Raw genomic sequence first — 14,355 nt, 5'->3', positions numbered from 1 at the left:
TTCAGTGTCATGTGTAACACGCTCAACGACCAAATATAAACGGCCGTGTTTCTCTAACGTTTTATTTCCTTGAAATATTATAAGGGTTTGTTTACATGTGCGTGACAAAGCAGAATCTGAGCAAAGATTTCAAGGACTTTATTATTTATAACTTTCAGTGAGAAGCACAGTAGAAAACAAGATCACACCAATTTTCTATAAAAATACAGGATTGAATCACAACCTTTAATCTGAACTCTTAGCATAGGCTGGGAAAAGGAGCAACAGAGGATGAAGCCATGCATATGGCCAAGTAATCACATACCGACACTGTAAGCAGGAGAATTTCCATCGCAACCACATTGCGTCAAAACAGAACAATTAAACTGATTTGTCAGTCGCCGTGAAGAAATCAGCACTGGTTAGGGAAACAGGAAGTTGCACAAACCTTCAACATTTCCAACATCACTAAGTTTTGAAAACTTCCCGGAAGGTGTCAAAAGAAACATAAAGAGCCAATATGCCATATAATTTCACCACTAGATGTCAGAGTTTTCCCCTGATCCTTAAGAACTTCACTCTTGTACAGATGCAAAGGTATCGCTACTTCTGTACAATATCTATTAGATACTATAAATATCACATATTGCACCTTTAAGACACCTTAAGAGATAGTGGTTCACTGTTTTGTAGTTAAAACTCTGAACCACCGTGAAGGAGGGAAAAAAACTAGGCTGAAAGGACCTGCTTGCCTAACAGGAAAAAAAACAACAACAAAACCCATTTTTTGATGAGAACGTGTCTTCTGCAGTTTCTAACTGCTATTATAATTTAAACCATGTTCTTCGACATACACAGCATGTACGGTTAGCAGGTCTTTGGATTGTTGTTAAAAATCTGAAAAGAAAAGTGGAAAACAACAGATAGAGGTCACACAAAAACATGCCCTCACCCTAAAAATAGCTACTAATACTATTCAGTCACACAGACCACAGTCACTCAGTCACTCAGTCACTCACTCTCACACACAAACGCGCGCTCGCACGCACATGTGACAGCATTTGCACTGTCAGGTTTATTTAGGTGAGCACTTTGTTCAGATGGTCTGGTATCCGGCGTGGCTCTTCTTCCTGCCTATTAGATATGCAATGAGAACAATCAGCACCAATCCGGCAAGAGTAGCTCCAACAATGATGGGGATCAGCATTTGGTCTCTGTCCACCTGACACTCCTCCGCTGTGTGGACAGAAGACAAGGGAGGACGAGAACAAAATGTTGAACAGCAACACAAAAGGATTCGGGCGTACAATTGTTTCAGATGTGCAGTGGCCACTCTGCTAATCACAACATCATATTCTAGCAACTCTGCTCGCTGCCAAATTTAAAAGAAACAGGAACTGACACTTGGAGCAGGCGGTGATACATTTCTGCCCAAAGCTCTGATTTAATATATGATACAGAGGTGGAAAAAAGTCTCTGTCCATCTCATGCAAGTGCACTGTATTTGCACGAAAACAAACTGCACATTTACCAACACGTTGCAAAGGCACTGTTGCTCAGAACTGAATGTTTGAGCAAGACGACTTCCCTTGCAACACAAAAACTACAAGAATTCCATCTTCATATTCTGTCTCGTTAACAATAAGCAACACAATAATTTCCATTTGTCTACGTGCCACTGATAAAGGCAAAAACGTTTGAAAGGCACAAAAAAAATCCTAGAAAATATTTAATACACAATAATGACAAGAACTTTTTAGAGATGTCCAAAAACATTTTATCCACTATTCTATGTTCTTGTGTGTCAGTGTGTGTGCGTAAACATATGTATATATATATGTATGAAATACACATACACTATATCAGTCAAAAGTTTGGACACACCTTCTCATGCAATATTATTTTTATCTTTACAACTTTATATCAAATATACTGTATGAGCAAGATATATGTAATTATACAGCAAAGAAAAACACGTTAAATAACTCTAAATATGCTTTTTATACAATTTTGAAGAATTTAAAAATAAAACGTGTTTGGGGTGTTTGTGTTATTTTACACATTTGTTGTTTCCTCCATAATTCCATGTGTGTTCATTTGTAATTTTGCTGCCTTCAGTGAGAAACTGCAATGTCAATAGCCATGAGAACGACAGAATTCATAGGGTGAGTCCAAACTTTAGACTGGTGGTGTATATTTATACATACATGACTAACTGTAATTCTGCTGTGTAACCTCACTGCTCTCTGTGGGAACAGCTGGACCTGCTCAACCTGTGACGTGCCCCGAGATAACGTTGTTATGATATTGCGCTATACAAACAAAAACTGAAATGAAGCGGTGTACTGCAGCCTGACGGCCAGCCAGTCACGTCAGCACCGGCGTCAGCACTGGGGCGACTATCAATCGTACCCGTTCCGAACTGATTGGAGGTGACGTCGAAGGGTTGGACCTGCAGGCTGAACGTGTTGAGAGAAAAGTCTGGCGCCACAGCCAGGACCCGCTCGGCGTTGCACATGTAGGAGTGGCCGAGTGTGCTTTGCAGGTAGTTGAGACTGGCGTTACCGGTCAACAGGGGTCCTGTGGCGAGACAGGGTTTAGTAAACAGCCAGCCAGGCAGGAAAAACCAAGCGTGACTGGTTTGAACGTACTTGTCATGTCAGGCCAATTGGCGAACAGAGATATTGCACTCAGGTGGTACCTGCTGGTTGAGGCGTTCTGTGTATAGAAGGGAAGTGTGACAGCAGGTAAAACAAACATGCGTGTAGAAATATAAATACGCCCACTTTGTGAGGAGGGATAAAATTACCAGAGTGAATGTGAAGTTGATCACGACGCTTTGCTCCTGCGTCAAGGTCAATAAAGCCGTAGTAGCTTCACACGATCCCGATGAGTTGACCAGCTTCGGATTCAGGTTCACTAACGACTGGATGGTCTGGCAAAAACACAAAGACAAATGTGTTTTGGAGAAAGGCTTTTTGTGTTGTTTTTTGTGTGTGCGTTCACTCATACAACCGTCTCTTACCTTATTCTGCGGCCGTGAAAAATAGGACACATTGAGCTGCAAACCCATATGAGCCAAGAGGCACTCAGTGCCGGTGCCATTGAGGACGGAGTACCTGCCGCGATCAGGTGTTCCCGGAGGGGTCGGCGCCGGAGCGGTGGTGGTGGCGGCAGTGGTGGTGGCGGTGGTGGTGGTGCTGTTGGTGGTGGGTGGCGCTGTTGTCATGGCCTGGTCCGCCGTGCAGATGCTCTCTGCGATGACACGCGTTTGGAAATGCATCAGCGGCAGTCACAGGAAAAGCTAGAAGTATGAAGTCTGCACAGCTCGGACGCTCGGAGCAGTACCTGTGTCACTCAGGTCGTTCCCCGGCATGTATGCCTCCAGTCTCATGTCACGGAAGGTGACGGTAACTCCGCCGACGTTGAACGAGACGGGACTATTGCATCGATAGGTCGTGTTCAGCGTCGCCCAAATTCCAAGGGAGGATGACACCACAGTGACCACATCTAGGACAACATCAAAACAGGCTATTTTTTTTTTTTTTACCATTTGGTTTTCTTTTTCTTTTTAAGAGTGAGTTTTGGCAACTTAAGATAAATAATTGGAAAAAAGAAATAATTTGATTGAGTCAAAAGGATTAAGCTATCTTTATTTTAATCTATTTGATATGATTTTTTTTTTTTAAATCTAGCTGCTCAGCACCAGAACGAGAGAGTTCTATATTTCAGATCTGTCAGCACTAAATTTCATATTTCTGTTTTTATGTATCCTCTTAGTCTTCTTTGTTACTTTGTTAGTATCAGTTGTCCAATTCTTCCATCGTATTGTTAATTTTTTGTATTTTTCATTTTTATTTGTCATTGTATTGTTAATTCTTCTGACCTGCCAGGAACTGCAGATGGAAAGTAGCCTTTGGCTGATTCTGGCATATTTACATTCACATGTTCATCAATATGCACTGACACTTTTAAATAAATAAATACAAATAAAATATCTCTAATAAAATAAAGTTTTTTGGTTTTTTTTTATAAATAAAAGTTTTTTGTCTCACCAGAGCTGTTGGACCCTGGGAAGAGTGAGGAGTCACTGAGGTTGTACTGCAGCGACAGGTTTGCCATGCTATACACGCTGCCGTTGGACGCGAAGGTGAGTTGAAGCGCGTGGCCGGATCCAAACACTGCCACGAGCCACGACGGGCTGCCGTTCGTCCCGCAAGAGCTTTCGGCAGGATCGACGGCGGCAGAGTCAGGCAGCGACACGTCCACCATGCTCTGGAGACGCACACGACACGGCATCCATGTCAACAGGAGAGGTGCATTCAAATTTCAGATCTGAGAAGCAGAATGTCGAAGTCTGTACCGTGCCGCTGGAGGTGTTGTATGTGATGGAGAACGACGCTGAAAGCTCAGCCCTAATGCAAGTGGTGTTACCCTCCTTCACCTCCAGAGAAACAGCCTGAGTGCTGCCTGTACAGGAGGAATAGAAGAGGAGAGGATGAGGGTCAGGGAATTATTATGTTGAGGTACAGTATGTTTTAATTGTCTATCACACAACATGCATAATCTCAAGGGTAATTTACAGAAGACAAAAGAGTTAATTTACTTGTCAAAACACAACTTGATGACAGAAAACACAGCTAAAATGAGGATCAAGTGCTGGTAGGTTACAGTAACATCACAAGTGAAAAAGATCATTTAAAAAAATCAATCCACCGCACACTGAAAACGACTTTTACTGACATTTATTTGAGTGAGCATGAAGACATCTTAGGCTGTACATTAAGTATTATTTCTTGTATATTCATTCATTTTTCTCCAAGGTGTTCTGTTGTTACCATGTGCCACAATACAAGCGGTCCGCATATTACTTTTGCAAAGAATTCTGAAACTCGTAAAAAGTGCTGCTTCCAAAGTCATAACTGTGTACTACACACACAATAGTAGTTAGACAAGTAACATTTCACACCAATGCTGGAGAAAAATAACATATTTTATGGCCCTGCAAAGCAAACTTGTACTTCAAACTAAAATATGAGTTCATGGAAGCAATAGCGGCCATGTGCCTTTCTCATACACTGTTGAAAAGCAACAGTTGCTATTCAGAAGTCACGCACGCAAACACGGCCGCACACATCCCCCCCTCTGACTCTCTCTTTTTTTTTTTATAATGCAGTCACGTGATTTAAGAGTTTCACCACTTGAGTCACGTATTTCCCAGAATGTCTTCAAGAAGTTGATCACATGACCACAGTGTGACCTTCAGTTGTCTTCTAGCGTAATTCACTTTTTTGGGGGAGAGGGGGAACGCACTAGCTGTTTTATGTGGTTATAACATTTGTTTGCAACATTTTATGGTTGAGGATAAAGTCTTGTGAAAAGAGCAGCAACTTAAGATGACAAATCATCAGGTTTCATATTTTACAGCTCAGAATTAAAAAAATAATACCACAGCGGTTATCCTTGAAATGAATAAGAATTCTATAGCAGTACAGCAATAATATTTTTCTGCAGAATGATCATTAATTCTATAGCAATAAAAGAAAAAAGATCTTGTTTTGAAAATCTGTCGGGTTTACTCTGGTTTCTCGCTGGCACATTCTGCCAGCGCGACTTCGCAGTTCACCCAGTTAACACACAGCTGACAGCTTACACAACACTGCAATCTGATCATGAGGTAGGAAGCGTCCGTGTGCACAAAGTATCAGTCTGCAGACAGCACAGCAACGACGACTGGTGTGGTGGGGAGCAACAACGCAGCGTGAAGCGCCCTGCCTTGTGAGGAAACACTAGTGTTGAGGTTCTTCTGGTTGACTTGAGCAGGTTGCACTCGGACTTTGTGAGACACAATATATCTTTATCATCACGTATGTTCATTATTATACATGTGAATGACCCCCGTATGAAGCCCATTATTTATTTATTGGCCTGTGCTGCTAGGTGCCCGATGTGGACAGGGCAACTGATCTGGTCATATAAATTAACAACACTGCCCTGATACACTGTGGGCGAGACAAGGACATCCCGGGCGTCACATGAACCCTTCAAATGACACATTAACTCGTGCGGCCTGATTTCCTTGGATAAACAGAAGTACATTAGAATCAAATTAATGGATGGATGTTTGTTTGGCCATTCCACACAAATTAAAGTTAACAAAGCATCTCCAAGAACACCATTCCTCTCCTCATATATTAATTCCCAAACATGTCTCTTAAAAGGAAATGAGAACACAAAAGACTACAAATTAGGAGTTTGAACAACCAAAAGGGTGCAGCCAACCCCCCTCCCTCCCTTCATAGTCTCATTGCACAGCAGACGTGATCAGCAGATCAGAATGGAGAATAATAGAACTGACTTTTCGAGGAGGTTCTGGCGAGAGCGTGTTGCTACCTTTTATTTATTGACCTTTAAACTGGCGCAAAAGCCACTGATGTTCCGGTATTGCGCGTTTCTTTCTTCCTCTTCTCTCTCTTATATTCCTTAAATTGCACCGCTGATTATGGAGGGCAACTAAAACAAGCACATGCCTGGTAATCCCAACATGGGGAGAAAAAAAAAATTCTCAGGGGAGAAAAAAAATTTTTTCTCACCCCCACGCGTAGCGAACAGCCTCTTTGAGCCACCAGCTATTAATGTGCAACTATACATGAGTGTTTATCTATATGGTTCCGGCTTAAGTACAGCCAGCGCTGTGGTCACTCGGGTGCGAGTGTCATATATTACGGTTTGATAAATCCATAATAAGCAGCTGAGCCGGTCGTTGCCGATGACGTCACATTAAACCAACAAAAAGTGTCCAAAGTGCCGCTGTAAGTCTCGTCTAAAATAAACTGTTCACACTGGTGTATTAAACTGTATACATGAAGGCAGGGTAAAGCATCTTATTTTCACAATGGCTGTCGTTGGAGCTGAGATAAACCGACCGTTAGCTAGTTGTTTACGCAAACACCGCCGGTCGATGTCGTGACGTTCTTTCACTTACAAGTAGCGAGGCAACGACGTCGCGTAGACTGAACGAAAACACTCACCCAAAAGTGCAAAACACGCGATAAATAGCGCGGCCACGGTGCGGCGAGGCTCCATTCTCCCGGTCGGAACACACCACTGAGCAGTGAGCACACTCGGCTTGCCGCGTTCCCGTGACTGCCCTCGGTCGGTCTAATGCCGCTCCGTCTGAGGCGCAGATAGTTCAGTTGCGAAGCCGCGGTAAAGCGACTCGCCGAATGTCGTTCGAATGCCGTTGCCCTCTTTTTTAGTGTGAATACGATAAACTCATCTCATCTCAGCTCCCTAGCGTCCTCTTGCGGAGGTACAGTCGCATGCGTCATTACTCGGCGCAAAGGGGGCAATGGGTTCCATCCATCACACGGGGAGAATGCTGTTTGAATAAACTCGGCCTGCTGTTTTCAATAACTTTATATTCCCGGGGGGGGCTTTGCTCGGATCCCACATATGGCCGTGGCGTCACTTCAAAGTTGCAGGTCTCTGATAACGCCGTTATCGCATGTGTGCATTCTTGCAAATCCCTTATCTCGCCACCAAGTGGAGCCTCAGTCTTACAAGCGAATCTTCCTCCTGGGTGTTGTTATTCAGTTTTGACAAAGGTAGGCCTCGTCAAACCATGACATTATCTTTGATTTTCACGTGTAAGTCTCAAATGCATTACATTGCATACCACTTTTAAAACAAAAACATAAAACAAAACACCTTTAAAGCGGGGGCGATTAATAGTAAATCAGAACTGCACTAAACAGTAAATAGAACACCACGTGAACCTACAAAAGGCGCGAACATTGCGCTTTGAAACTGAAAGTGAAGGTGTCCTGCGCGCATTGAGGGATAGTGATGAACATGGTCATGATACCCTGCAAACGTTATGACAGCCGGGGATGCTGTCCAAGACTGACGACACTCACTAAAGTGTGACTAAACGACATTTTTAGGGCCATATCTCCCCCTTGTGGTAAGAACACTTGCGCGTGTTGTTGAAGTTTGAGGTCACTCGGGGGAAGCTGTGCCTGTCAAAAAAAAACAAACAAAACAAAACACTTCCCTTTTGCTATTTTGACTTATAATTTCTTCAAATCTGACGTCACATCCCCCCCCCCCCCCCCCTGCAGAGACAAACGCTCGAATGGAGTTCGTATAGACAGTAACATACACCTCTTCCCACATTAGCTACTTCGGTCCGGTTGGGCGTAGGCGTCACACTGCGTGGTTTTCCTGCCACACAATAAATGTAACACGCCTATTTACCGACTTATCGTGACAGGCGTCCGTCTCCCGCGGCTTTATTTTGAAGGGCTTGCTTCGGGCGGAAGGGCGGATGTGGAGAGCTGCTGCACGCGACTCGACACACGGGCAGGCAGGGAGAGAGAGAGGGAGGGCGCCACTGCCTGACTGTGGATTCCGTTAGGGAGGCTTCACATCAACGCCCGGCCAAATATCTGGGATCCTTCCTGCTCATTCTTGGAGTTTATCGGGTGTCACCGCCGGGGATGAGAGCACCGAGGTATGTGGCTCGAACGTAGGCTGTTGTCTGGGGATTTGTCTGCGGTCAGACGGCGGAACGTGGCCAAAAACTTGTCCCCTTTTTTTCTCCCCCGTGTCGCCGCTGCGCCTCAGTTTACCAGGCAAATTAGCTGAAGCTAGCCGTGGTTTTTTTTTTTTGCCTTGCACGGCGCGGCATATGTTTGCTCAGTCACATTTACCAGCTGCCGGGATAGCTCGTCTAATTATCATTTCTTCTTCTCCCCCCTCTCCTCGCAGCCTCCACGCCTCCGTGGGTTTGAATTAGCCTGGAATATGAGCAGAAGAGGAACATAATAATAAGAAGCGGCGGCGGCGGCGGCGGCGGCTGGCTTCCTGCGAGGGGATTTGGCCAGGGCTTTTTGTGTGTGTGTGCAATTTCTCCTTTTTTTTTCCTTCCCCCGTGGACATGCCTAGTCTATGGAACGGGGCCGGGCGAGGCTAGCTGGCCCCGGCTAGCGCGCCGTTTACCCAGGCTCTTGGATGCTCGTCTAGCCGAGGAAGCTGGTATAGCCTCGCCGGGTGAAGAGCCACCATGGGGGAACCCAGCCTGGACGACGCCAACGTCAAGGTGGCCGTCCGTGTCCGGCCCATGAACAGGAGAGGTAAGGAGGAACTCTCCGAGTGTCTTTATTTCCCATCATGCTCCTGCTCCTCCACATGTACAATCTGCACACGGATCATTTTTGTGTTTGCACCATTTTTTTTTAAATTATTTTTTTGATTTTTTTTGTTGTTGCTCAAGGCAGTGCCGTGATGCTTCTTGCAATCCAGGGAGACATTTCACATTCACAGCACCCACGGGTGGCTGCCTCGAATTGAATGCTCACCGTTTTAATTTCCCTGGAATTGGATGTCGGTCACAAATCACCACCCATTAGCAAGATGACCCACCGCAGATTAAAGCAAAGCTGTCATCTGGATGGCACATGTCTGTGCAATGTTGCCACAGGGCTTTCCTCATGGCCGACTGCCACTCGGCGAGATTTAATGTCGAGCCGCCTGCGTGAAATCTACCGTTCCAGAGAGACCAGACACCGTCCCCGGTCTCCTCCACCGGCATATGACGATCGCCTGGGCTTCATCTGTTACCGGGCGGCAAGGGATTGGCAAGCCATTGTCTTGACGGAGTGGCCTGGCCTTCGTTTGACTTAATCAGGTCATTATCAATGTGTCAGGAGCGTCATCGCACATGGCTTCAAAGGAGTACGAACAGAGTTGCACGGCGATGGTGTATTTTCTGAACAAAGGCTCGTCTTGTGCTCCTGTCACTGCAGCTTGCCTGATAGTAGGCCAACGCGGCACAACACAACCGTGACGCGTTGGTGAAACATCGCATCCGCATCCCTAATTTTAGAAGAGCCCCGGTGCAAACAAAGGCCCAGTGTAACACCAATTTGTGCAAATGATCCCGCAGAGATATGGAGCGCAGTTCGCAGGGAGGCACAGATGACATTTCCTGGTTGCCTGCCAAGTTGTGTCTTTTTTGCCGTGGGAGACCATGTGTCCCATAAAAGGAGGAGGAGGAGAAGGAGGAGGAGGAGGAGGAGGCGGACCGACCGCTGAGACAGCGTGGTTGGCCGGCGAGTGGCAGTAATGAATCACGTGCATCCCATTCTTCTGACCACCTCCACCTCAGCCCTCTCTGCCCCCCGACCCCCACTCCCACCATCATCTGAGCTGGAGAGGCTGGTCACAAGACAGAAGGGTCATATTGCTGTTCTGGTATTTACCTTGATCCCAAGTGTAGAGAAACCCAGCAGCCAGGGGGTTATTTCTCTGCCGTGTCTGTCTTTGGCCTTAGATGGTTGTTTTGGACACACCATAATCCGGCGTGTGCCTGCTTTGTTGAACATGAGTCCTTGGACGGAGAAAGGAGAAGTTGCAGATTTTGTCTGAACGTCCCCCCTCAGATCAGGTGCACTGTGCTTCCCTGCAGCAGGGATTTACTGGTAATGCATCTTCTTACCACATCTTAAGACCGGGTTTCCCCCTCCAGCCGTGCAAAATTCATTTCACTGACATTTAGTCGCTCAAGCTCCCCTCCTGCACATTTGATGGAAGCAGGTGATGGCAAACTCTCTGCAGGATTTCTTTGGAGAAACGTCACTTCCTGTTTCCTATAAGGAAAGAAAAAAATCCCCAGAGAAGTAGCATGCATCACCGCTGGCTTTTTGTCCAGACTCGGTGTTGCATAGTTACAAACACACCAAATTTGTCCCACCACCAGTGGAAACAAATGGCTGTGTCCGTCCTCCTTTGCTAGGCAAGAAAAGGCAACCAGGGGTTTTGGTGGAAGTGAACAAGCAGGCAGATTGATGGCAAACTAAAGACTGTGGGAACGGCTTTGGAAGCGGCCCTGCTATGTTTCCAGACATGCCTCTCTCAGCCCCGTCTCAATGAAGCCTCTGTCAGTGTCTACCAGCAGCAAATGTAGGACTGGTTAGTTTTGGAGTAGGGATGTTAGCAGTGAATTGATTATCGATTAATTGTTGATTAAGAATATAATCGATCAAATTCAATTAGTCGCAATTAATTGAATGTTTTTTTTTTACATGGGTAGTGAATATCATTATAACAGTGTGGTGGCAGGAAAGAGCAATTCACCTGTAGATACTGTCATGGCCATAATGTACCTAGAACAAGAAAAAAACAAAGTTGAAATTTGACCCATTAGAAATCAACTTAAAGTCAAAGGATAAATGTTTAGGGTGTTTTCTACTGTTCTCTAATGTAAAAATGGATCACATTGGATCTTCAACATTATTTATATGTGTTCCTTGTACATTTTTCGTTATTAAATGAAATTTAGGTTCTCAGGAAAAATCGCTGCTTATCAATTACTCGTTAATCGATCGATAAGGTCAATCAACCAACGATTAATGAATTAATCAATCATTTGCATCCCTAATTTGCAGTGTTTTCTGTGCCCTCCCCAGCTTGACAGCACTTTTACCCAGGCGCCAACACATTTGATTTAAGGTGCTGCCCTTTTCCCACCGAGATCGTCCTCATCAGAAAGATGACGACGGAGGACACGAGAGCGGGAGCAGTGGAACTGGAAAACAGTCCAAATTTACTTTGCTCACTCCCCTGATCTCAGGCCAGCGATAGTTAAGCGAGATGTTCTTGAGCCTCAGGCCTCTGGCCGTCGTGTATCCCAGGTCGTGGAGGGGGCTAGGTGTTGCTGCCACGTCGGACAAAGGCAGGAAGGGAGTGAGTCTGAATGAATATTTGCCAACGTTGCGTAATGCTCCACGTTCCCATGGCTTTGGCCTTCAAAGAACTGAGCAACACCGGGCCGGGCGTAGCGACGGCAACCCCAGCGAACAGTCGGCGCCGCCGTGCCAAACCGCAGCGCCAAACCGCAGCGCGGGGCAGCTCGCGGCGGCGCTGCAGAGAAACGGCCAGAGGAAAGTGGGAGCTGCTCACGGAGCAAAGTGAGGTAGATAAAAACAATGGGCACATTTTTTTCGTTGCCAACCCGAGCGACATCACACTTTCCCCTGCGTGAATCAGGAAGTACAGCTGCGGCGGTGCAAGGGGCCCTTGGGTAGTGTAGGAAGTGACAGGAGAGGAGCTGTGGGAGGAAAAGAGTTTCCTTGCTCACCCTGCTGTCTGTTACATCCCCTTTTAGCTCCCGCACGCAGTTCTGCTTTGAAGCATCACCAGTTTCCCTCTGCAGGGGAACTGAGCAGGACAAGAGCTTGTTTACCTGGAAAACCTGAACCCCCGTCTGACAGTTGAAGGGCATTTTTTTCTTTCTTTTTTCTTTTTTCTTTTTTTTACAATCAGCAAGACTCCTTCCTGCTCTGGTGTCCTTGACCAAACACTGATTTGAATCAGAGGGATCGTTGTCTGAGCCCTGAACTCTGACCTCCTCTCTCTTCCAAGATGTGGGTAAAAGATGAGAATCTCCTGAAAAGAGGAGCAACACAGGCATGGAGAGTCAGTCAACACACTCATAAACTGGGCCAAATAGCTTCATTACGGAGGTAATGGCACTGCTCCTTTGGAAGCACCAGCCGTCTTCCTCCTGCAGGAGAAACATTTGCAAGGAAAGCCATCACACAAGATGCAAACGGCAAATTTTTGCTACCACAGTAACAGCGAGTGAGCATTCTGGTGGAGCAGACTGCAGGTATTCACCAGAAGGCACCAGTGAAGGACTGGGACTCTTGTTGCTGAGAAATAAAGCTGCTCTGCTAGTGACCAACTGCCAAATGTTGTTATTTAATGCTCGCCCAGCGCTGCCAAAAACTGAATGGCCAGGCTGAGCTAACAGCGGCTCGCCTGCTGCGGACAGACATCACATGTTCACACTGGCCGGACAGCTGAATGCAGAGCCTCATAAGTTTCCAGTGTGGCACTTTGGTATTTTCCAGCACTGTAGTTGCTATATTTCACAGCAGGGCCTCTATTAGACCATTTAGCAAGTCACTCAGCTGAGAAAACACCTATTTTTTTTATCCAATGCACTTCATCTAGGTGATAGAAATCTTTTCCTCTGACGTAACTCTGAATTTGGGTCAATTGTGATGCCAAAGTGGGTTTGACATAAATGTGGGACTGGACTGCATGGCCAAAGGCTCCAGTTTGGGGCAATTTGGAAAACCTTTAACTCCAAGTGTTGCATCATGGCACCTATAGGGGTCAGGGGTCATTATGGGAGGTCCTGAGTTGTGTGCACGTATGTGAGAAAGGTGGAGAAGAACACAAGTCCTGTATTATTGATTAGCTCGGCGCTCGCTCTTGGGTAAAAGGTCAAATGAAGTGTTTGTGTTTCAAAGTGTTGTCAATCTCTCGATGTTTTACTGGAAACGGCTGTGCAATTCTGCTCCTATTTAAAGCTGCCATTCCCACTAGATAATAATAATAAAACCTTTTACTAAAACATTCTCAGTAGCTGTCTTTACATGTGCAACATTTCTCTTGTCCCCATTGTTTATAAGCACACTGAATGAGTTGACGCCATCAAAATGTGCGTCGTCATGCGCGTTCAATCAAAAGAGAGCAGAGTTGTGTAATTTTTTTGGGGGAAATGCAAGCAGTGTCAGCTGTGCACGGTTAAGTCGGCTGAACTTTTGACGCTTTGAAGGTAGCAGCCATGCGTCTGGTGGCGCCCACGCTGCCGATAACGCACCAGAAGAAGAACTCATCTGTTCCTCTCCCTCCTGCGTCCAGGATAGGATCATCTCTCCCATGAGAAATGATGAGAATCTGCACACGGACGCTCTCCCACATAAGGAAGAAAGAACCAGCCCTCATTTGGAATAGAAGTGTTTTTTTTCCCAGGATAGCAAAGGCTTGGGATGTGCACGTTTTTACATGACGCTATTTTCAGGATGTTTTATTTGCTGTGATTATTTGGACTTGAACGCTTTGCTTTGTCTTCCACAGAAAGGGAATTAAACACAAAATGTGTTGTGGACATGGTGAAGAACCAGACCGTCCTCCATCCTGCCTCGGTTAACCTGGGCAAAGGCGACTCACGGTACGTATTGCAGTCAGTGGGCAGTGGGATACTTTGTGTGGCCTCTACCACTGTTTTGTTTTTTTTGTACACATTTTAAACGGCTCTCACATTGTCATCGTTTTTCGATGCCAATATCAGTTTTATCATTCTAATAATTATTATTATTATTATTATTATTATTATTATTATTATTATTATATTAATAATGACTTTAACGCACAAAAGAATATTCTAGGTTTTATGTGAGGGCGCAACTGTTCCAGCAGGTGTGTCTGAGTTAATTATTACTGATTCCCTTTGTGTGCTATCGCCACTAACATTGTTTAGTGAGTAAGAGCGGCTTCGGGGGCTTCAGTCACTTTATCAAG

General features: G+C 45.5%; 2 protein-coding genes across 9 annotated transcripts in view; one reads left to right on the top strand and one right to left on the bottom strand.

The window, feature by feature from the left end:
• Nucleotides 1-124: 124 nt before the first annotated feature.
• lamp1a (lysosomal associated membrane protein 1a) lies at nucleotides 125-7,204 on the bottom strand. The gene is made up of 9 exons (XM_076019899.1): nucleotides 7,011-7,204; nucleotides 4,343-4,449; nucleotides 4,035-4,254; nucleotides 3,328-3,489; nucleotides 3,005-3,234; nucleotides 2,789-2,914; nucleotides 2,631-2,697; nucleotides 2,392-2,559; nucleotides 125-1,215 (listed from the first exon to the last, which is right to left on the bottom strand). The coding sequence occupies exons 1-9, from the start codon at nucleotides 7,063-7,065 to the stop codon at nucleotides 1,076-1,078; spliced, it is 1,275 nt and encodes a 424-aa protein (XP_075876014.1). The 5' UTR covers nucleotides 7,066-7,204; the 3' UTR covers nucleotides 125-1,075.
• A 148-nt stretch (nucleotides 7,205-7,352) lies between these two features.
• Nucleotides 7,353-14,355, top strand: part of kif13ba (kinesin family member 13Ba) — a 32,827-nt gene continuing 25,824 nt past the window's right edge. For 3 of the 8 annotated variants that reach the window (XM_076019670.1, XM_076019645.1, XM_076019636.1), the window contains exons 1-4: nucleotides 7,833-7,945; nucleotides 8,285-8,494; nucleotides 8,752-9,116; nucleotides 13,912-14,005. In XM_076019670.1, the coding sequence (XP_075875785.1) occupies nucleotides 9,047-9,116; nucleotides 13,912-14,005 (164 nt within the window). In that variant the 5' untranslated portion in view covers nucleotides 7,833-7,945; nucleotides 8,285-8,494; nucleotides 8,752-9,046. Of the gene's footprint in view, nucleotides 7,587-7,830; nucleotides 7,946-8,284; nucleotides 8,495-8,751; nucleotides 9,117-13,911; nucleotides 14,006-14,355 lie in introns of those variants that run through there. The other 5 variants (XM_076019662.1, XM_076019617.1, XM_076019626.1 and 2 more) reach the window with 4 other exon arrangements.

Source organism: Nelusetta ayraudi, unplaced genomic scaffold (assembly GCF_046127955.1).
Source record: "Nelusetta ayraudi isolate G7.1 ecotype Tasmania unplaced genomic scaffold, CSIRO-AGI_Nayr_v1 ptg000002l, whole genome shotgun sequence".
Taxonomy (NCBI): Eukaryota; Metazoa; Chordata; class Actinopteri; order Tetraodontiformes; family Monacanthidae; genus Nelusetta; species Nelusetta ayraudi.
The sequence above is the reverse complement of the archived record's forward strand: the minus strand, read 5'-3'. Positions and strand labels throughout refer to the sequence as shown.

Coding starts and splice junctions, on each gene's coding strand:
- lamp1a (XM_076019899.1), bottom strand. CDS start 7,065: ATGGAGCCTCGCCGCACCGTGGCCGCGCTATTTATCGCGTGTTTTGCA. Junction 3,235..3,327: donor GAACGACCTGAGTGACACAG/GTACTGCTCCGA, acceptor GTGTCATCGCAG/AGAGCATCTGCACGGCGGAC. Junction 2,915..3,004: donor TTTCACGGCCGCAGAATAAG/GTAAGAGACGGT, acceptor TGTTTTTGCCAG/ACCATCCAGTCGTTAGTGAA.